The sequence below is a fragment of the Zerene cesonia genome, chromosome 8, assembly GCF_012273895.1.
Source record: "Zerene cesonia ecotype Mississippi chromosome 8, Zerene_cesonia_1.1, whole genome shotgun sequence".
Lineage (NCBI taxonomy): Eukaryota > Metazoa > Arthropoda > Insecta > Lepidoptera > Pieridae > Zerene > Zerene cesonia.
In genome coordinates this window covers 2,170,052-2,192,384 of record NC_052109.1, presented here as the reverse complement: position 1 = coordinate 2,192,384, position 22,333 = coordinate 2,170,052, and the positions used below count along the sequence as shown (strand labels likewise).

General features: G+C 36.1%; 1 protein-coding gene across 2 annotated transcripts in view; it reads left to right on the top strand.

The window, feature by feature from the left end:
- LOC119828519 (balbiani ring protein 3-like) overlaps positions 1-22,333 on the top strand; it is a 49,411-nt gene that overhangs the window by 21,704 nt on the left and 5,374 nt on the right. For both annotated transcript variants that reach the window (XM_038350686.1, XM_038350688.1), the window contains exons 2-16: positions 9,774-9,856; positions 11,395-11,541; positions 13,392-13,582; positions 13,770-14,001; positions 14,880-15,020; positions 15,594-15,915; positions 16,766-17,055; positions 17,323-17,519; positions 18,219-18,402; positions 18,773-18,974; positions 19,257-19,450; positions 19,916-20,084; positions 20,468-20,615; positions 21,184-21,387; positions 21,992-22,175. In XM_038350686.1, coding sequence (XP_038206614.1) covers positions 9,796-9,856; positions 11,395-11,541; positions 13,392-13,582; positions 13,770-14,001; positions 14,880-15,020; positions 15,594-15,915; positions 16,766-17,055; positions 17,323-17,519; positions 18,219-18,402; positions 18,773-18,974; positions 19,257-19,450; positions 19,916-20,084; positions 20,468-20,615; positions 21,184-21,387; positions 21,992-22,175 — 2,866 coding nt within the window. In that variant the 5' untranslated portion in view covers positions 9,774-9,795. The remainder of the gene's footprint in view (positions 1-9,773; positions 9,857-11,394; positions 11,542-13,391; positions 13,583-13,769; positions 14,002-14,879; positions 15,021-15,593; positions 15,916-16,765; positions 17,056-17,322; positions 17,520-18,218; positions 18,403-18,772; positions 18,975-19,256; positions 19,451-19,915; positions 20,085-20,467; positions 20,616-21,183; positions 21,388-21,991; positions 22,176-22,333) is intronic.

Genomic DNA, 22,333 nt, shown 5'->3' with positions numbered 1-22,333 from the left:
ATTACCATAATTATGAAAAATATAATCTCTATAGGGAATATAAACTTTTTTAAAATTAGCGTTGTCACTAAGCGTCTTTTGAATAGATTAAAAAGGCGGGAAAAGGCGATTATAGGTTATGCGTCAGGTCAAAGCTATCATTTACAACAATTTCCCTAACCGCATCCGCTCGTCGGTCACTGATCGTTGATGTAGAGCGAAGCTTTCATGATGGGGGAATATTTCCATATTATGATCTGGTAATCGATACTTTGTGCACAGAGTATACATATTGTATACTGGTGGTGAAAAAAGATTGTATATTTTTAAATGTAGTGAGGATGATTAGGAGGATTATTTTTATAACACCCTCCCAAATAGCTATTTTGTTTTTTTGATCAATAAATGTCAACTCAAGTGATTTCTCCTCTTTTTCTATATTGACAAACTTAAGTATTACAATTTCATATCCCAATATAGGGAAAAAATCATATCGATTTGTCCAGATAGTTCAACCATTTATCAGTCAATATTGGTGTTCTATATCCTCAATATCTCTTATCCTTATCCATATCCCTTAGGAAGCAATCTCGTCCAAAAAAATCAAAAGTTGGGTAAATACTGCAATTTTATTCAGCTAGACCGGCGATTGAAGTCATGCAAATTACGGTCAAGTATAAACTCGAATAATATAAATAAAACGCAAATAAATGGTTCACTTTACGGCTCTTAAATGCAACGCTTATTCGCTAGTGGATGTTCGCGGAGCAAAACTTTCCGCTTTCCACGACTTTTATACTTACAATAGAAATTGTTGAAGACTTCAAAAGGTAAAAAATTGTCGCATATTCTTTAGACTGTAATGAAAACGTGTTCCGTGTCGCGATAAATTTGCATTTTCTCTTATAAATATAATGATATTTATGCGATGTTATTTCTACACGATGAAATGTGAAATTGAAACCTGCTCCATTTTTATTCAACCATTTTTGGTTATTATTTTAGAAAGAATTGCATATTGAATTTTGTAAAAAATCACTTTTTACAGATATAATGTTACAAGCTTTTGTTTCAGTAAAAATATATACATAAAATATTTATTTATTACGAATAATTATAGAATGTACTAACAACTCATTGGTTTTCCAGGAATTAGAAAATAATATGAAGGGCAATATACGGAAAAGTTTTGTTTTCTACTGGAACCTAGTCACGTCAGATCAAAGATATTCTTTGCGTAAACAATATTACGGTGAAGTCACTTTCTATAGACAAACATAATCTAATTGGGGCATTATTTCCTTAGCATTAAATGTTATTATTGTATAAAAGGGGGAAATGGAAAAGAAGATAGATTATTATTCATTGACATATTTTTTATGGTTTACCCTTTGCTTAGTGCCTTTTTATAACTTTTGACTGTATGAAAGTTATTTGGGTTTTATTCACCTTGTTAGTTTTATTATGAATTCTTATGATACTTAGAGTTATACATGCTAATAAAACAAAGAACTGACCTTTCAGAAAGTGTTAGAATTTAGGAATTAGAAATCCTTTTACGTTGATAGTAGTTTTGTTGTATTTGTACCCGTGGTCAAAGGAAAATGTAGACATTTCCGACAATTTCCTTCCCTTGATTCTGAGGGATTTCCGGAAGTAAAAACTAACTAATGTCCTTTCTCGGGTCACATGTTATCTTTGTTCCAAATTTCATCTAAATCAGTTCTGTGATTTAGTCATGAAGAAGAGACGTAGATATGCCCGCTTTCGCGTTTATAATATTAAGTAGGGATTTATTAAAAAAAAAACACTCTTTGTATTTGTAAGTAATAGTTTCCTTCGTTACGTAATGTTAGATTAACCAAAGGCGTTCCGCCATAATATAACAATCTTATTCCGCAAAAAATAATTACTTTAAGTGCCTGCTTTTGTAATTACATCATAATCTTTAGAAATTTGCATGTGAAAGTACTTACTTACGTAGGTACTACGAAACATGCAAAGTGCATAATAGAGGAAATTGTTATATGAAGTGACTTGATAATATCTAGCATTATCTATATTTTTCAGACGATATTAGCATTACGTGAATAATTAGTTCGGTAAAGAGTTCGTCTTGTCTTGCATCAAACTAGTAAAGGAAGGTGTGTTGACTGACTAACTGATCTATCAACGCACAACCCAAACTACTAGACCGATCGGGCTGCAACTTTGGCTTGCAGATAGATACTATGATGTGAGAAGGGATTTTGACAAATTCTACTTCCATTGGAATAGAATAGGGGATGAAAGTTTGCACCATGAAAATTTATTTGACCACGCAGGTACAGCTGCGGGCAACAGCTGGGAAAAGCTAATTGCGTTTTAGAAAATTGACTTTTCTCATTATAAGATTTTCCACATGGATGTTGAAATGTAATAACGTGCAATCCACGTTTAATACGATTCTCTAAATTATTTGTTTATTAGATAACTTGGTGCAATTAACTTTCAACATAGCGTTGCATTGCAACACATATTCTTAAATGTACCATTAATATTATTGTACAACTTTTGCAGTAAATATTATAATAACACCTTCTATTTAACTGTGCAAATAAATCTTCTTAATCTTTTCAAATGTGTGTCTAATCTGTGGACAGGTAGCAACATCGTAAAAATGGAAATATTTATACGATGTTGATACCTGTCCACAGTCATCGGAGAGAATTAAAAAAACATATTATGCCAAATTCTTATACAGACCTCGAAGCCGCAAGCGTCAGCTTTGTTCCCTGCTGTTGGTTAACAAAATCAGCTCTTCGCAAGTTTTGGTGTTAAAAAAAGTTTGTGATACGATATGTATTGGTTATTCCTATCAATATATCAAGCATCTTTTTGAAAATACGTAGTCCAGTAAGAATATAATATACACAATGTTAATTAGCAGTTGAGTAAATTAACACATAAAAATTGGAAAGTATAATCCCAATCTCCACTAGCGTTCATTAAATCTAATGAATATATTCATTACAATAAGTCTTTAGCGAGCACATCAAAAGTTCGTTGCAGACTCTCCCGCAAGGGACTGAGGCGGGAGACCATCGCACGCCAGTCCACGGCACGTCATACATCGTAATTAGATAAATATAATCTGTACGCATCGTTCTGTCCGACCGGCCACTTTCACCACAGACTCATGCGACATAGCGCGGGTGAAATCTACAGGCACGACTGACGTTTCAAATTGCAGACCTGCTACAATGATTATGACTTTGAGACGTCTGAAAGTAGTACTGAAATATCGCTGTTGTGCACGGTTTGCATTATAAATCATGTTTTTCTTTTAAGCGTGAATGAGCGAGACGCTTTTTGTCAGATTATCGTTAAAACTCAGTCTCAGAAAGACATCAAACATAAAAATAACGATTAGCGAAATAAATAGAGGAGAAATATTTCTGTAATATCAAAATTTTATGTTTATCTTTCATTCAGTGCTAATTAAAAAAATACACATTATATAAATACAATACTTGGAATTAATGAATTAAAATGTTATATACAATATTTTTGTTTTCAGAACACGTTTTAATTAAATGCCAAACGAGTAAAGCACAACACACATGCACAGAGTATAAAATGTGTCGGTACTTGAAATAAATTGTATTTAAATTTAAATGAGAAACGGTGTTGAGTTTTGGTCGTATAATTTACGTTTGTATGCAAATCGTACGACCTTTGACCCTGACGACCCCACCGAGGCTTCGAGTACGTGAGATAAGGGGCAATATCATTTTGCTGGGTGTACTAGAAATATGAATGAATGAGTTGTTCAATGGAGTCATTGTTTAATGGAAACTAGACCGTATTCATTTTTGAACGTTTAATTTAAAATAGGATGATAGGCGTTCTACATTTTTAAATCACTTGTTTGCCAACCTTTCTTTCTTATATACGTATATATAATAATATTTGATATGAATTCGAGAGTCGATGAGTCTTTAATTAGATAAAAATTACTTATATTCCGACAAAAAACGACGAATTTGTAACCAGAAGATATTCATAAAATATTAGCCGGATACTATGTCATGTTATGTGTAACTAATTATTGTGGTAATCCCCAACATGTTTGCTTTACTGTGATATACTTGTACATTCATGTCTCTTTACAATATGTTTAATAATTATATAGATAATATGTTCACATAAAACAACAAGATTACTGATAGAGTATATTTTAGCGATATTGAATGTGTTTTATTAATAATTTTAAGATGAAAATTCACGGAAACTTTATTATCGCGAGTAAATACAACATACAACTGAATAATGTAAAATATAAATTGCTTTTCTATAATTATATATCAAAATAATGGAAGACGTAAAAATGTAATAATCTGTAAAGGTAAGTTCATATTGTTTGTTTTTAAATAATAATACACATGACATTTTTTTTTGTTTTAATACTAAAAGAGATTGTTTTAAATCGGCAAAATATACGAAAAATAAATTTAATGAAAACCGGCGTTAGCGTAGACTTTATGTACGTTTTTCACATTTCGAATATTTTGCAGTGAGTCTAAAAACATTATTTTTTACTTCATCTCTTTTATCGTTGAAAATAAAGTGAACATTTCAAAATTATTGCCAAAGTTATGCCAGTAAATATACTCCGATGCTCCCATTCCACAAATTGAAACGATATTTGCGTACGACAACCAAATAGTTTTCAGTTTTGATAAATTTTTAGTTTTTAATTCGAAAAAAAAAGCTCATTCTGGTTTCAATTAACAATTAGATTGGAGACTTATAATGTTTTGTTTTGTTTTGTTTGAATTATCTATTTTTCTAGATTGTAGACTGATATAAGTGACATACCCTTCTATGTCGTGGCACTACTATACAGTAGCATATAGCATACGCTTCTCTATAACTTTTTTTTTAATATATAGACTTGTCTTAATTTATAAGCCACAAATACTACTCTATGTGAATTAATTCAAATGGGTCCCTTCTGTATAAAAAGCTTAAATAAGTCGACAAAATACTCTACGAAAAGCGAACATGTTTTGTTTTCAAGGAAATCTCTCCAAGTCAATGTAAAATTCCATACGCAACATGCAAATATAATTCTTACTCTGTTTTGATGGCGATAATGTTTAGTGAAATCAAGTAACACCGTGTTCATGAGGTCTCCAGAACAGGATTTCACAAAGGTCAACAATGTCAGCGGCGCACGTTGCCGCGCTGTGAATAAAAACGAAAGTTGAACCAGTCGCGAACCGTCACCCTAACACGATTTCATAAACCATAAAGAACATTGTTTTTTTTATTATGAACAAAGAACAGGCTGAGGTCACGTATGATAGGCACTCGAATGTTTCTTAGAAACCGCATGCTGGTGTTTAATATTCATTGAAAAGTACATCAATAACAATAACAATGCTGTATTATTATTTATGAATTCATAGATTTCGTCTGGATACAGAATGAAATTCCGGTTTAATTATTTTCTCTTGCAAGAGTGAGTCAGGCGCTTCGATATATTTTATGTAAATTGTTATATACCAGTAGTATTATTTGATAATGTACATTGTTTTCACAAAAGTTTAATCCGCGACATACATATTATTTTAAAATTATGTCATTTTAATAATTATTCAAATAAAGATAAAAACTATTTTCTTGTTTTTGCTGCATCAACTTTTGACTTAATTAACAAAGAAAGATTAATGATTAGTTAATATAGTATTATGTTATCTGTGCTACAAGTAAGATTTTGGCTTTTGAGCCTTTGTTCCCTACCTAGCTTTTTATTTTTTCTTAGTTTGTTATAGGGTCGACAAACCAACAAACGTTTTTGAACTCGTGAAATACGGTCACGATACCGGCTAAATGTATTTGTCATCACTCGTTTTGTATTCAATAAAAGGAAACCAATTCACTTCACTTTCTAATCTATTACGAGTTATTTATACAATTTGTTTGCAGCCGCTTTCCTATGTGCGATTGTGATGATTTCATGTGACTATTTCACTTTTACACACACTATTTGATGGTCTCATATCTCTATCATTTCATTTTAACATTACACAGAAATAACTATATTGAAATAATTTAGATTTTTAAGAGCTATATAAGAAACGAGGGCTAGATAGAAGATGATTTTTAAGGGGTAAATATAATTACCATTCTGGTTGCTTGTAGACGGTTTAAAAGGATAAGAATGATTTCATAGAGCGATGTATAAACAGTAAACACACACATAAATACGCATAAATATGAAGAATGCATAGACCTACTATGCATTGTATATATCATTGTGTACCCAGATTGCTAAGTTTAAAATAAACAAATTCTTTATGTTATGAGAATAACTTTCACAATATTTCGCTATCTACCGTCACGTTCAGTAATTTAATAAAATTATAAATATTCTTTTGGTCCATAAAAATTACGTAAGTACGTACGTAGTTGAGTGTAAGTTTTAGTTACATATTTTTTACAGTAGTTACCTCAGTCGCGAACTAGGTCGTTGTAAATACCAGCTTTGTTTTTACACGCTTTTTATTAGCTTCACCTGTATGTTTGTTTGTATGTTTGTTTGTATGTTTGTTTGTATGTTTGTTTGTATGTTTGTTTGTATGTTTGTTTGTAACCGACTTCTTTGGGCGCGATTTTGACCCACTTTAAACGGCCAGATTTCGTTCAAACTTTGTAGATTTATTGAGGACCGATGACAATACACTAATTTGATAAAATTATTCCATTTTTTAATTTGCAAAATATGATTTTTGTTAAAGCGTGTTTTTTAGTTTTTTTAAACTATTATTTATTATTTTGTGTATTTTGACATACATGCTAAAAATTGTTAACTACTGGAAAATAATTGAGCGCCATTACTATTTATTTATTAATTTATTTACAAAACTACATTGTACCTAGATAGTAAATAGTCTCTATAGAGTAGAACAATCAGTTATAGACAAGAATCTGCTTGCCACACAGATTAAAGATATACCAATAATTTGTTATAACAAATAGTAAAATTCAATTAAAAATTACATCAGAATAAATAGACGATATATTTCAAAGCCTATACTTTGGCAAAATAGGAGTAGTCATTTTCCAAGTATCCACTTAAGTAAATTCCAAACTTACAAAGTTAATTTTCTGAGTTTGTAATTGTTTCCAAGTTAACTCATATGCGGTTACTTGAATTCTCTAGTGTCATGCCCACGCTAAGTCGTTTTAAAGTTTACCTACTCATACATTATGGTCTCTTTACCACAATAACTATGGTATATGAGAATGTATTTAATTATAGGATATTGTACGATATATACAAACTAATTAATAAATAGTTAGAATCAATTTTTTTTCCGTCGTCAATCCTTTCTTTAGATCACTAGAGGACAACGCATTTGCAGAGACGCTACCTCTGCAAATGTTCATGGGCGCTGGTGGTCGCTTACCACTAGAACCCCCTAGCTTCGCTGATCGCTATTACATAAAAAACAATACTGCCATATAATTTCAGTTCAGTTCAGTTTCATCAATTTGATAGTAGAATTGATGATGTAACTTTTTAATACTATATCCTATCCTACTAATATTCTAAAAGCGAATGTTTGTAAGGATGTGTATGTGCTTGTTATACTATAATAATAAACATGTAGTCTACAGGCTATAGTTACCACTTCAGAAAAATTAATTCTGTACTGAGTTTTATTACAAAGTAACGAATCGTAAAAACTTTTTAACATCGCTTTCTTAATTAATAGTCTCTTTCTTAATTCGAGTCTACCTATAATAAATTTTGAACTATGTATTCTAATATACGTATTCTTATAGCTTGAAATAGATGTTATTTTTAAAATATTAAAGGGTTAGGCTTAGTCTAACAAATTCTCGAGCAAGAAAGTCTAACTGAATGACTTGGCAGCCTTTCACTCGGGTCTTGCGTCACTCCAAGCTCGGCGTCACAAGAGTTCAATCACTTTACATGACGAGCCAGAGGACACTTTACAATAATTCTTTTTTATTCTGTTGTCTACAAGTGGGTGACGTTGAAAAACATAGTTCATTAGACATAATTCTAAATTTAAAATTCAACATAGCTGGCTGGTGGTCATAACAATAAATAAAGAAAATTTAACGAACGTCAAAATTTGAAAAAAGGATTTGCATTCGTAAATCATAATTTATTATAATAACATATCAATAAATACATATCAATTACGTTTTTCATATATTTTTATATGTTAAAAATTAAATATGAGTAATTTTTTAATTCAAACTTGCTTATCTGTTTTTGCAAAAGACAAAGACGCTATTATTATTATTTTTTAATTGGCAACGATGAAAAGAAAAAACATATCTGTAAGTTGTACAACGCTTGAATAATGTGGTTTAGATATAATTTAAATACAATATTAAGTTAACAATACAGTACGTCCTACGTTTGGGTTCAATGACAATGCAATTTCGGAGTAAGAGAAAGTTATAATTAGCATCCATATAAAAGACGTAACGTTGCATAATATCCGGAATAATAACTATTTTGTATTAATTTTCCAAAACATCTATTAACGAAAATATTAGAATGAATTATTTATTATTACTTGCATTACACATTAGACAACGATATTTATTATAAATGTTTGTGAATTGCTTGTCTCTGTATATTTTACCGATTCAAAATAATAAAAATCCTTATATAACGGACATGTATTAATAAATCTACGCAAATAATTAGGCTGCATTACGCGTACGCTGCAATCAAGACTCATCCAAAAGTAACTAAAACATAGGCAGACCGTAGAATAAGGCAGAATGTAATGCAACGAACAAGCACGCGGGAAAGCCCGAACTGGCACGAGGCCGCGCGCTCACACGTTCTGAATATCAATAATTGAAGACGTGATCTTTTGTTTATTAAATTTTTTATCGATCATTACGCGAAATAATTGGGACACTTTTGCAAGCAGCGTGCAAAACAAACCACAGATTACCAGCACAGATAGGTAACTGGTAATCACTTCATCTTCATCATTAGGTATATTTTTAATAACCTTCTCGATTCTCTTGCCATATTAAACGCGATAGAAAAAGAAATATTGTTTTAAGCGCAGCTCTTAAATTACGAGCAAAAGTTTAATGGACCGTCTATAATTTTTATGTTACAATAAAATTGTCCATCATCACTTCATCAACGAAGATAATATTATATATAAAAGATTAAAGGAACGGAAGCGGTACAATTCTATTATATATACTTCAATTGAACAGATTAAACAGTAGTTACCCAATATTTACAGGCTTTGTAGCAAATCTTTTGTATCAAGGAAATGTACGATTTGGCAATCCTGTGCACCCGCAACAGCGTTGCTCAACTATAAAGATCGCTGCATATAATTGCGTGTACAAGGCTAGCCCGTATTTGGGCGGTCTATCCTGACTCCAACGCAATAAGGACTTAAGGATAATCTTAAAATTGATTGATTGATTCAATGTTGTTTCATGTTATGCATCATTGAACAGGTTTGAGACGTCCGAATGTATAACGAAGGTATTAGAGTACAAAACGTGAATTCTTTGATGTGTCGGAAAAAATGTTTTGTTCTAATAAAAACTTATTGCGCATTTTACACTTACAAATTACGTTTAAGTAACTTTTCTGACTAGTAACACACACAGAGCTATGGATCTTAATAACGTGCCTTTACATGTGACCTTATACTACTTCTAATCTGTTATTTTTATATTTTCTTAGATGAAAATGATGATAATAATAGAATGTATTGTTTCAGGATCCCTGTGTGTAATGCAGCAATGTCGACACGCGCGGTGAGGACGGCGCTGCTCTGCGCTGTCTTGCTGTTCATACAGCAAGGTATGGATATCAATCACTAATCAGATATTTAGGATAATAAGGATAAAAATACAATAATACTTATTACTTTTGAGCTTTCTGTAACTTTCGGTACGTGATGTTATACGCATTCACATACACTGTTATTATCTCAAAAACGCAACGTAAAGCTTTCTTTTTCTTAGGATTTTTTCGTGATTTGTTGTGAATTTTTAATTTTTTTTTTATGTTATAGTTGACATTGGAGCTGGTGGGTCGCCTGATGGTAAGCGCTATCACCGCCCATGAACAATTTAAGAGCCTCTACAAATGGATTGTCGACTTTTTGGGAAGGGATTAAGAAAGGATTGGCAATAGGAATAAAGAAAAGGACTGGGAAGGGTAAGGAAAAGGATATGGGATATTTACTGAAGTATCACTTCTATCGTGTGTGAATCGCACACACACCTTTTTTTTCTTTCAAAATACTTCCCTGTGAAGCGAGCCCTATTTTATCCTATATTCTATGAATTTTCAACTATGACATTCATAGGTTTGGGCTTTGCAATTTGATTTGGCATTTGTCTTTTATACCACAGGTTAAAGATGATAAATAATTTTATTAAAAAAAATAAAAATTGCTGTCCTAAAAAATAAAAACAATTTTTGCAATCAATATACATCGTTAAATACTCGTACATGTATTATGGAATATGAAAACTAGAAAAATAAAATTACCGTAAATGAGAATACTGATCCATAAGTACGTACAGTGTAACACACGCACATTAAACTTGTAACATTTTTAATGGTTATGACGAAAACCGCAATAACTTTAGGATTTTATACCTTTGAAGCATCCCACTTTGAACGCAGACTCCAATTATATACTTCTTTTATTTAACTTTTAACTCTACATTGTTTTAAATGTATTTTTTTTCTGAGATATTTTTAACTAAGCTCTTGTGGAACCAAAAGTTAAAGCTCTGTTCAAATTTAGATCGACTGTATGCTGATCTATCAGAAACATTGAATTCCATCAAAGATTTGTTTGTGCCCTGTCTATTGTTTATGAACTTAATATGATTACGTTACGATTGTACCAGCTGTGGCTCAAATCGTTTCAGTTATATATGTGTTATACTATATGTTTTAGTATTCGTTGCTGGGTATTGATTTTAGGCCTAAATACATGCACAAACAAATTAGCTCTAATCCTCATCGTGTGTCCTTTCTCGTCGCAACGGAGTAACTTTATGATATGATTTTGTGTTTGAATGCTAGAGAGTGACATAGGCTACTTTTGCCATGGTGGAATATCTCATTCCCTAAGGAATAAAGTTGGATATGCGCACGAAGCCGCGGGTGGTAAGCTTGTAAGTGAGAACGTTTGAACGGATTTTAATGATTGATGGTTTATTGGATTTGTCTCTGCTTCGATTAGGATAACTGTTTAAAATTAGAACGTTATACCGGGGCGGAGCTGGGACCAATAGCTACTGCATGATACATTAAACTTTATGTAATGCTATAAGACGGTAAATTGCATATAGAAATAAGTCTGAAAATATTTCCTGCAGCTAGCGCCGAGCTTAGAGGCAGGTGTCCAGCCGAAGATGGCGCCTGTCCACCCCGAGCTTCGCCGTGCAACAGTGACGACGAGTGCGGTGAACAGATCTGCTGCAGTACCTCCTGTGGACAGGCTTGTGTGGATCCCTTGTATACTGGTTAGTACTTTTCGTGGTTGGTTATTTTTTTTATTCCTTAATGGGGAAGCCTAAAGTTCCGAGAGACACATTCCGTCAATTATTGATCTATGTCATATCTACGCTTCCAATTTCTTTATGCGTATTATATCATAATATAGGCACAAGATCGTGCCATTAATGGATATATTTGTGGGCTTTGTGATTAATTGTTAATTAGATTTAGTTAAGTTAAATTTTATAACTAGAAAGAGATGATAACTGTCAGTTCTCTCCTAATATTGCATATCAAACTTTTCACAATATATGTACACACTATGTAAAATAATTTCAATTTTAATATATTAAAATGATAAGTCAGAAATCTTTTAGGTTCTATGCTATAGGTGTACGCTCAAAACAGGCACACCAATGGATTTGTAATGCCGTGGATTCATTATTTTCGCTTCACAGATCATTGCACTATTTACGTAATAGCCGACCGAAATAATAGAAGTTCTGACCGACGCTCGCACTCATTATTTACAAACATTGCTTACATAACAGACGCGTTAGTACGCCATCTAATATACCTTTCATAATTGTTATAGACATGAACAATATTCATATAAATTCAAACACAAAATCTCATTGACGTACATAGCCTGCTCTGAATTTTAATTCGCTCCTAAGACAATGAAATGGGAATTTCACATGGGAACTCCTTATAAATTGATTACCAAAATTATAAACTGATTTTCATCGTTCGTTTCCGGAGTTAGTTCATGGAGATCTTAGTTCATGGAGATTCCCTTTGTTTCTATTAATTAAATATAGTTACACTCTTATAAACAATATTTGATCAAAAAAGTTTTTGTGTTCATTTTCATGGTTGTATTTAATTATTTCTTACTTGTACGCTACCCAACGTAAGTTAGACCATCCTTCACTTGGTTTTCTTAACAAAATAGCTTTTAATTACTCTCGTTGATTGATCTATATATTCTGAATTATGTAACAAACAATAGACGCATTACTCATAAGCGATGCAAAAACAAATTAGTGAGTGCCACCGTAAATTATATTCCATGAATATTAATAGAGTCGACAAAGGCAACGTAGCGTAACCGTGAAACCTCTAAATTACGTCGGAGTGCGTGATATCCGGTCCCTTGCAAAATGGAGTTGGAATGAAAATAGGCATTTTGGTCCAGTCCCTTTAACACGTTGAAGTCTATGCTACACCATGGCCAAATAAAAGCTTTCATGACGGGTAGACATTGACGTACAACAAAGAACCGGGTGGATTTATAGCTAACCGTGACTCGTCGGGTTTTTAATCTACCTATAGCGCAAGTTTGTCGTGAAAATGGGCTTTTCTGGCTGATTTTAGTGTTGATAACAACACATTTTCTTTTAAATAATTTTGTAGTTAGGTGTAGATTTATAGAACACCAATATCGACTTTTTAATTTTTAAAGGCAAATATATCGTTCATTGTGATAATAGGTATTGCTTTATAATAATATGGTTATAAAATTAAATATTTAATGAAAATATTTTGTAGTTTTCTAAACACAGAATTGAGATATTTAATTTTAATGAAATAATTTTAAATGCGCAAATAGTATGTTTTGTATATATTTGTAACTATAGTTCCATATACACATGTATAACACAAAACATTGCGCCCACAAATAAAAAACGCCCTCCAGAGCCCCGTTTCCTTTTCCTAACACGTCCCAGTCCATTCCTTTTTTCCAGTCGTCAATCCTTTCCTTTTCCCTTACCCCTTAAAAGCGGGTAGCGCATGCGCAGAGGCACTACCTCTGTGAATGTTAATGGGCGGTGGTAATCGTTTACTATAATTTTCAATATATTGTATGTTTTAGGCTGTGAAAACATAAAGCTTTCATCGGAGCGGATATCACGCGCCTTAGCAGTGGAGAACACGCGCTCTGGCCGCGCCGTGAAGTCTCTGAGAACGCCCAGATGCAGGCAAAGTGACGGCGAGTTCGAGGAGATACAGTGCGATAATGAAATCGTCAGTTCCTGCTGGTGTGTTGATCCTACGGGATTTGAGGTAAAGACATTTTTTCAAACTGCGATACTTAAAATGTGGATGACGATGGTGAATATTGTTCTCTTCAAGGTTCATAATTTGACTAACATACTAGATTATAGTCTGCATCAAGCTAAATTCAATCGATCAAGACTACGATCAGACCTCACATATAACATATATAAAAGCGACTTTATCTCCTGACTAGATCCCGGGCACGCGCGCGCCGGTTGCCGCCCTAGTCAATTGCACGCAAACCGCGGCCTGTTCCGCGCACATGTGCAGGATGTTCTGCCCGCTCGGCTTCGAGCTGGACTCGCGAGGCTGCCCGCTGTGCAAGTGCCGGGACCCGTGCACCGGAGTCACTTGTCCGGGACAACTGTCCTGCCAGTTGGAGGAAACACCATGTCTGCGACCGCCCTGCCCTCCCGTGCCTACGTGTGAGTATAGAACTTCTCTAGGTGATGGTGCTTACCTGATACATATTCTCATATTTTTTATTTAAACATTAATTGATACTGATGGGATGTTATGACGTTTTATTAATTTGCAAATAATATTGTTTATTTAAATTTTTTTTTCTTGAATATACCTAATAAGTATGCAACAATTAGAAATATGGATTGAATTAAAACAGGCCTATTTACGATAGTCCACATTTATTATATTATATAAAACAATACATTTATTAGCGTAAGTCTACCCTATTGCTTCTTAAACTATCACATTCTATCTATATAATATATGTGACTATAATTAATACACTCTATCATGCTCACGTATTTTATTTAAAAATAAAATTTCGGGTTTTCCCACTTGGATTAACTCCAAACATACTCGGAGTTTTGCAACTACACAGCATTTTATACCCAACGTACACAAAAGTGACACTTCAAAAGGCTCTAGTTAATTATCTTAAAGCCCCGGGGCTCTTGCTTGACTGTCAGTTCTTATTATTCTATAAATTACCTTGTCAGTTACATGCAAAATCACCATATTTTTGTGTGCACGTGTGTTATATGGTTGCTCAAATGAAGCTGTTTCAATCAATATAAAGCGTTGTATAAATGGAAAATGGAATGCCTTGCTACAGCCAAAGGGCAAAATGTACAAAATGAATGTAAAGATAGGCTCTTTGTAGAAGGGTACTTATTAAAACCACCGTTAGTCTAATCATCATATTAAAACTTTAATTAACTGACATACGCTAACAGTATTCAGCTTTTACAATAAGTCCTAAGCGTGTTATAAAACACTATTTAATATGGAAATATTCATTATTTTCACTTTTATTCTTAAAAATACTATGGTATTTCAGGTAAAAGAGGACGCAGTCTTCAAAACATCTGTCCAGTTGGAGAGCCCCTGCTAATATCCGAAACGAGTCGTCCTTTCCTCTGTGGAACGGACCCAGGAAAACCGAATTGTCCCCCGCTGTACAGATGCCTGGTTGAATCAGGTATCAATCGCCCATTGTCTTATTTACGCTTACCAAATATGTTTGAAAACAATGGATTATAAATACCGGACTGCCAGTCGATTGTCACGGTTGATCATTGTTCACGCATGCCGATCTTATGTGATGGATATACTTAGCTTTTTTGTGCAGAATACCAACTCGATGCATGCTCGATCAGGGTATTTTGTTACACGCTCGTCTAATTGGAATGCCATATCACGCGCGTGAAATGTTTGTTAACGAGTATGTTAAAATATACTCTCACAAATTTACTTTTTATTTGATTCAGATATTCAACATTTAGCTATTATAACAAAACTTCTTTTTCAAATATACATATAGGCACAGATAACTAAAACTCAGAAAATAATACTATATGTAGGTAATCAATTTATTGGTTTTATTAATTTTTATGATTGTTTAATATTGAATTAGGCCCTATTTGGTTATTTTTTAATTATCCGTAATTCATTATTATTATTTATTTAGTGTTTTATTATATATTCGTATATTCGTATTGTGAATTCAATTCCTTGCCTACAAAATCCATATAAATTTCTATTTTACGTATAGGAAACGATTACGGCGTGTGCTGTCCAGCCTCTCTAGAACTGCAAAAAGCTGGAACTTGTCCAGTTCCTTCCACAACAGAGCTGGATTGTGGAACTCCTTGCGCTCATGACCTGGAATGTCCATCGATGCAGAAGTGTTGTGATGGGGGTGAATGTGGGAGACACTGCACACTCCCGCACAATGTGACCATGTGTACCCAACAGAAGATGCTGGCTGAACTGCTGGTGGTTAGTGAGAAGGAAGGGCGAGGTTATGTGCCGCAATGTGCTGATGATGGATCTTTCCAGTCGCGGCAGTGCTCCAGAAATGGATTGGTCTGCTGGTAGGTTGTTTATAGCTAGATCGATTATAAGAATCGATATAACTCATCAATCATTTGGTGTAATTGCCGGGATACACGTTTCCTAACGAGTGTTTCAATGTCTTTATTTCGGCTTGTTATATAACTACATTTTTATCGAAGCACAGCGACAGTGTTAACAACTGACTACAGTCCGTTATTTCAAGTTTCTTTAATCGTTTCCACTTTTATAAATTCTTTCACAATAATCAATACAACAATTTTATAAGGGATTGCATCCACTGCATTATTGCAACAATTTGAGAATAGTTTTGTTTCATTCGTATCTAATACGATTAATACTTCAACGAAATGAAGTTAAACAGCTTCATTAAAAAAAATCTTTAATTTTTCTTTAAAGAATAATTTTTCAGGTAAAGCAATTTTTTTGCATTTGCTTTTACATTTAGAAGGGCTCATTTTAATGGCACACCACCTTACCATAACATTAATTGCTAATCAAGAGGCTTTAACGTTGTGAAACCATTTGGAAAGTAGGCAGTTTCTATTAAATCTATTTATATGTAAATTGTATTGTAATAAAGAATAAATTTGTATCGACGTTAAGTAATAAATAATAATAATCCCACTATCCTACTAATCCTACTTCTTTCCTACTAATATTATAAATGCGAAAGTTTGTAAGGAGGTGTGTGTGTTTGTTGCTCTTTCACGCACAAACTACTGAACCTATTGCAATGAAATTTGGTACGTAGACAGCTGGACAACTGGAATAACATATAGACATATTTTATCCCGATATTCCTACGGGATACGGACTTACGCGGGTGAAACCGCGGGGCGCAGCTAGTATAACATAAAACTCTTCCAGGTGCGTGGACACAGAAGGCAACAAGCTCCGTGGCTCGATGGGCCCGGCGGGCGGCGTGCAATGCTCCGTCGCGCCGGCGGCCGCGCGCGGCGCCGGGCGCAGCCTGGGCGCGTGCGCGCGGGCGCTGTGCGCCGGCGTGTGCGAGTACGGGTACAAGAGCGGCGCGGACGGGTGCCCCACGTGCGAGTGCGACGACCCGTGCGAGGGCTTCCCGTGCGCCGCGGGCGAGGAGTGCGTGCGGGTGCGCGACGCGGACTGCACGGGCGAGTTCTGCACCGGCTACCCGGTTTGTGAGTATTGCGATGTGATCGAACATTTTGTTGTTTACATACACATCTAAATATAAAAAAACCGTGTACGCTAAAAACGAATTATAATTTAATAATGATCTACGCGAATTATCACACAATTTTTAACACGCTTTTTTTTTAAGCTAAACACCTATAGCAATCCTTCTACACTATATAATTTCATGATTTTAGATAACATAATTGATTCTAATATAACTAAACCATCCTCTTTGTTTTTCTTTTAATTTATTTGTGCATCGTGCTCAGGTCGGCCGCGGGTGTCGTACGAGAACCCGTGCGAGGTGGGCGTGCCGGCGACGGACGAGGACGGGTCGGTGGTGGCGTGCGGCGCGCCGCGCGACTGCCCCGCGGGGCACGCGTGCGTCGCCGCGCGCCGCAGCGGCGCCCAGCTGTGCTGCCCGGACGTCGCCGCGGACAACTCCACTGATAGCGAGGTTATTGAGGTAATTATGTGGTTTCAATAACTTTTAAATGTTACTTTTTTATTTATTTATAGCATTATAGGAAAACCTTCAAATATTTGAAATAAGGCATAGATTAACATCAATCATGAAACGGGATTTGAACCTTTGGCGTAAAGAAGAGTGTGTAACGAAAATAAGTTTTGGTTCTGCTACCGCGTTACCCCCTGTGAATCTATCAAACTTTCAGTACTAATCATAACCATACCTTCTAATTAAATACTCATATGTTGCCACTTAAAGTCAGCCACTCGACTCGTGTTGGCGTACGCGAAGATTGAAGTAAGATGAATGAGAGTTATCTACAATAAAAATATCATCATCATCAGCCCATATATGTTCCCACTGCTGGGACACAGGCCTCCTATGAGGGTTCAGGCCATAATCCACCACGCTGGCCAAGTGCGGGTTGGCAGATGTCACATGTCGTCGAACTTTTAATTCTCGGACATGCCGGTTTCCTCACGATGTTTTCCTTCACCGTTTAAGCAGTGGTGATGTTATCCACAGGCGCAGATAAATTGAAAAATCAATTTATTTCCTGCACGCTCGCCCGGTCTCGAACCCCGACTTATCGATTTTGAAGTCCGAGGTTCTCACCACTGAGCCACCACTGCTTTTTAATATATATATAAATAATTGAACAACACCCTAATGGCCACATAATATATGAAATTCCAGATTAACTTCGAATCATGCGGATCAGAGGCAGAAGCTATGTGCAGTCTGAACTCAACCACCTCGTGTCTGGACGGCAACTGCGATGACGGGCTGCTGTGTTGTTCCACCTCCAACTGTGGGCCCATCTGTGTGGACTCTGATAAGATCAAACTGCAAACGGATAAATTTGATGATACTCCGACCAGTGAGTTTCTTAAATAATTGTTGTTTGTATGTTTTAGTCATCTTTATGCAATCATTTTAAAATAGAAATAGCCTATAAATTAAACAATTAAAGGGTCTTTATATGTATGTAGTTATTTTCTCTTTGTATTTAACATTGGGTTAATCCTGGGTGCTAAAATTATTTATTAACGTGCTTTTTTGTTTTTGCTTTGAAAAAAAAGGTTATCAATGAGAATGTATTTTTTTGAGTTTGTATACTTAATATACCAAAGAACTCCATCACAAACTGACTCGCAATTTATATATATTTAAAACCCTTACCCAAAACATGAAGATACTAAATTTGAGCACTTTTACGCAAATCTCACCATCACGTAACTCAATTCCAGTGTGCGAATACCTACGCGACTTCGACGAAAAAATGGAGGGTACCGTGGACGGTATGAAGCTCGCCCTCCCCGCACCCACCTGCGAACCGGACGGCTCCTTCACCCCGCGTCAGTGCTCCGCCGGCCGCTGCTGGTGCGTCGACACATTTGGCACTGAGATACCGAACACCGCCACTAACGGCACGGATATTGATTGTGACAAGTAAGTTTGTTTATAAATAGGTGTTTTTTTCACCTCTCTTTACACCTCTATAATAGCAGTCTCATAAACAAAAGTCCATTTGCATGTTTTTTCGGTGGTTCATGCTTTCGTTACTCGATAATCCTGCAGGTTTATAACTGATAGACTTGTTTATTTTTGTGTTTGATAAAAAATTATTGTAATTTGGTCCCCAGTGCTAGCTATACTTTCGTCACTGTACATATTCATTATTTGTTTACTTACTTCATCATCATCTTCCATAACACTGTTAACAACCGGCAGGGTGCGGTCGGGGCTGTCCTGCCTGGAGCTGACGTGCCGCATGGGCTGCGACTACGGGTTCGAGGTGGGCGCGGCGGGCTGCCCGACGTGCCGCTGCCGCGACCCGTGCGCCGGCGTGGCGTGCCCCGCCGCCCGCGCCTGCGCGCTCGTCGACGTGGCCTGCGACGCGGACTACTGCCCGCCCGTGCCCGCTTGTGAGTTCCGTTCCCTTGCCGTTATATTAGCTGTATTTATCATTTGATAGCACTTACTAGCTTAACTTACTTATTAGATTTTCGCCCACGTGGTCAAAGAAAATTCCCATTAGATGTTGAAATGAATAACTTGATGATTCTCCAAACTATAACTAAACACAAAGATTTTATGTTGAGTTTTTTGTGTTTAGGTATAGTTTCGGAATCGCTCCGTTGCGATGTGATAGAGAGAATAATAATCACGCATTTATAATATTAGTAGTGTTGACCAAATTTGAGCTGGATTAGATGTGTGTGTTTATGAGTTGTTTGAATTGTGATTTACGCTTATATCATTTAAGCACTTTAGTCCATACAGATAATGATTTATATTTGAAGTGATGTTCTTAAAAATTTCGCCTCGTTAATTTCTTTAACAGCGTTTTAATGATCTACGCAATATTCAATTCCTTAAACAACCGCCAGGTCTCCCGCGCAAGACGGGGCAGTGCCCGTACCTGGTGCCGTGGACGGGCGCGTGCGAGTGGGCGTGCCGCTCGGACGGCGAGTGCGCCGGCGAGCAGCGCTGCTGCGCCACGGGCTGCGGCACCGCCTGCACCGACGTGCAGCACCACTCGCCGTGCCAGCAGCGCAGGTGCGTGCTGCTGCCGGAATAATGCTCTGCCCATTTAACCATTTAAAAATCAATAGCTCTGCCTATATCTTTTTATAGAATATTTGATGACAACTACATTATTAAATACCATTTTTACGTTTGCTACGTCGATTATATATCTTTTTTTCTAGTATAGAAAAGACGGGATATTATACCTCCATCAATACATCCATCCTAACTTACACACTTAAAAGTAGGCATAGATTGATTGTTCTTAAAAGATGAGGGTTTTTTTGTATTATTGTAGTATATTTTAATAGTAATAAAAAGAACTAGAGATAATGAAACAAATTAGTTAAACTCTTACTTTTACACATTATTGAGCACACAGTGAAGTTTCAAAAAGCAATTTTCATTTTCAGAGCTTTAGCGCTCCACAAAGCGGCCGAAAGTGGCAATCCCCCCGCTTGGAGCTGGGTGCCCGAGTGCACGGAAGATGGCGCCTACCAGCCAGTGCAGTGTAAGGGCACCGAGAAAACTTGCTGGTGTGTCGACGTATCTGGCAATGAGGTAATTGTTACTTTTATGAAATTAGAATAATATGGATTAAAGACATGACAATATAGGTATTTTAGGGAAAATGTTACAATTTTTATGGTACATAAATTTTTTTTGTTGCATTTTGTTTTCAAGGCGCGACAAAGCTCTTTTAGAGGCTTTAGATAAGACGTGGTATCTTATGCGCTATTATTAAACATTTCCAAGACACATGCTCACACTTTTCTTTAATTTACTAGCTGTTCCCCCAGGCTCGGATGATTTTAAAGTTATTGTTAGTTATAGGTTTATTCATTATATATTTATTCAAACAAACTCTCTCCGAGTAATATGATCACATAAAATAGAGAATAATCCAAAGGACTGCACTTTGGAAGTTATGCGCGTACAAAGATTCCGGTGATTCATAATTATTTTGTGGGTATGAAGAATGGACATTACTCAATTCCTGATGTTTCTTAACATGATAACAAGTGTTGTTATGCGTGGTGCTCTTTAAGTGGCACTGTTCTTTTTTAAATATTTTTAAGGTTATTAAGGTTAGCTACAAATAAATGATCCTATATACTTTCCCGCACAGATCCCCGGCACCCGCGCGAGCAACTCGACGCCGCGCTGCGACGCGCCGCGCGCGTGCCCCGCGGCGGCGTGCGAGCGCGGCGCGTGCCCGCACGGCCGCGAGCTGGACGCCGCGGGCTGCCCCACGTGCGCGTGCCGCGACCCGTGCGCGGCCGCCGCCTGCCGCCCCGACGAGGCGTGCGAGCTGCTGCCCGTCGACTGCGAGGTGCGCCGACCTATATTCGATTTCAATTACTGATTGATTGTGGTGATCAAATGTTATCAGTTTTTGTAGGTGTTATTATTGTTTTGATATTGTCTCGATCTCGTTGGCTTCATGTTTATATTGATTTTTTTTAATTGAAATAGCTTAGCGTTGTGTAGTAGTTTAGTATAGCCGGCAATAGTTTCACAAAACCTATAATAGCTTTATGATTGCTCATGGTGGCGATCGCCTCATCCGGTGACCTTTTTTATAAAAAACTAAGAATTCAGAATCTGAATAAAATACATGTCTATAGATACATCACTGGATACTATTTAAATTATTAATGAAATGTAATGATCTTTCGGTCTAAATTCAATAATAATGACACTTGTACGTACTGAAATCTATGCTATAAATACAAAAATTATGATATAATTGTTAGCCATGGTCTAATAAGTCATAGTCATAGATGTGATATTTAATTTTTATATTTTACGAGAAATAAAAACTTAAGTATGTTTGTATGTTTCATACATTGAGTACTCTGTTCCTGAACTCATTATTCTATATTAGAGGACTTGATAAGTCCCCCACCTGTATTACAATATAAGCGACCGAACAGGGTGAGCAGTGTCCCCCGCTGGCGCGCTGCTCGCCGCGGCCGCAGTGCCCGTGGGGCGCGGCGCTGGCGGCGGCGGACGGCGCGCTGCTGCGCTGCGGCCCGAGCGCCGCCGCCTGCCCGTCCACGCACGCGTGCCGCTTCGCGCCGCACGACTCCGCGCCCGCCGTCTGCTGCCCCAAGCCGCGTACGTGTGCAACTTCGAACTTAGTACTCCTTTTCGTTGGTGGACATTATCACACAGTGTTCAGTGTTCAGAAAACCGAACTTTCTCTCCAGACTTATATGATTAGTAGAGACAAAAGACAATCCGTAATCAGTTTTTCTTGACGTGGAATGCGCGTT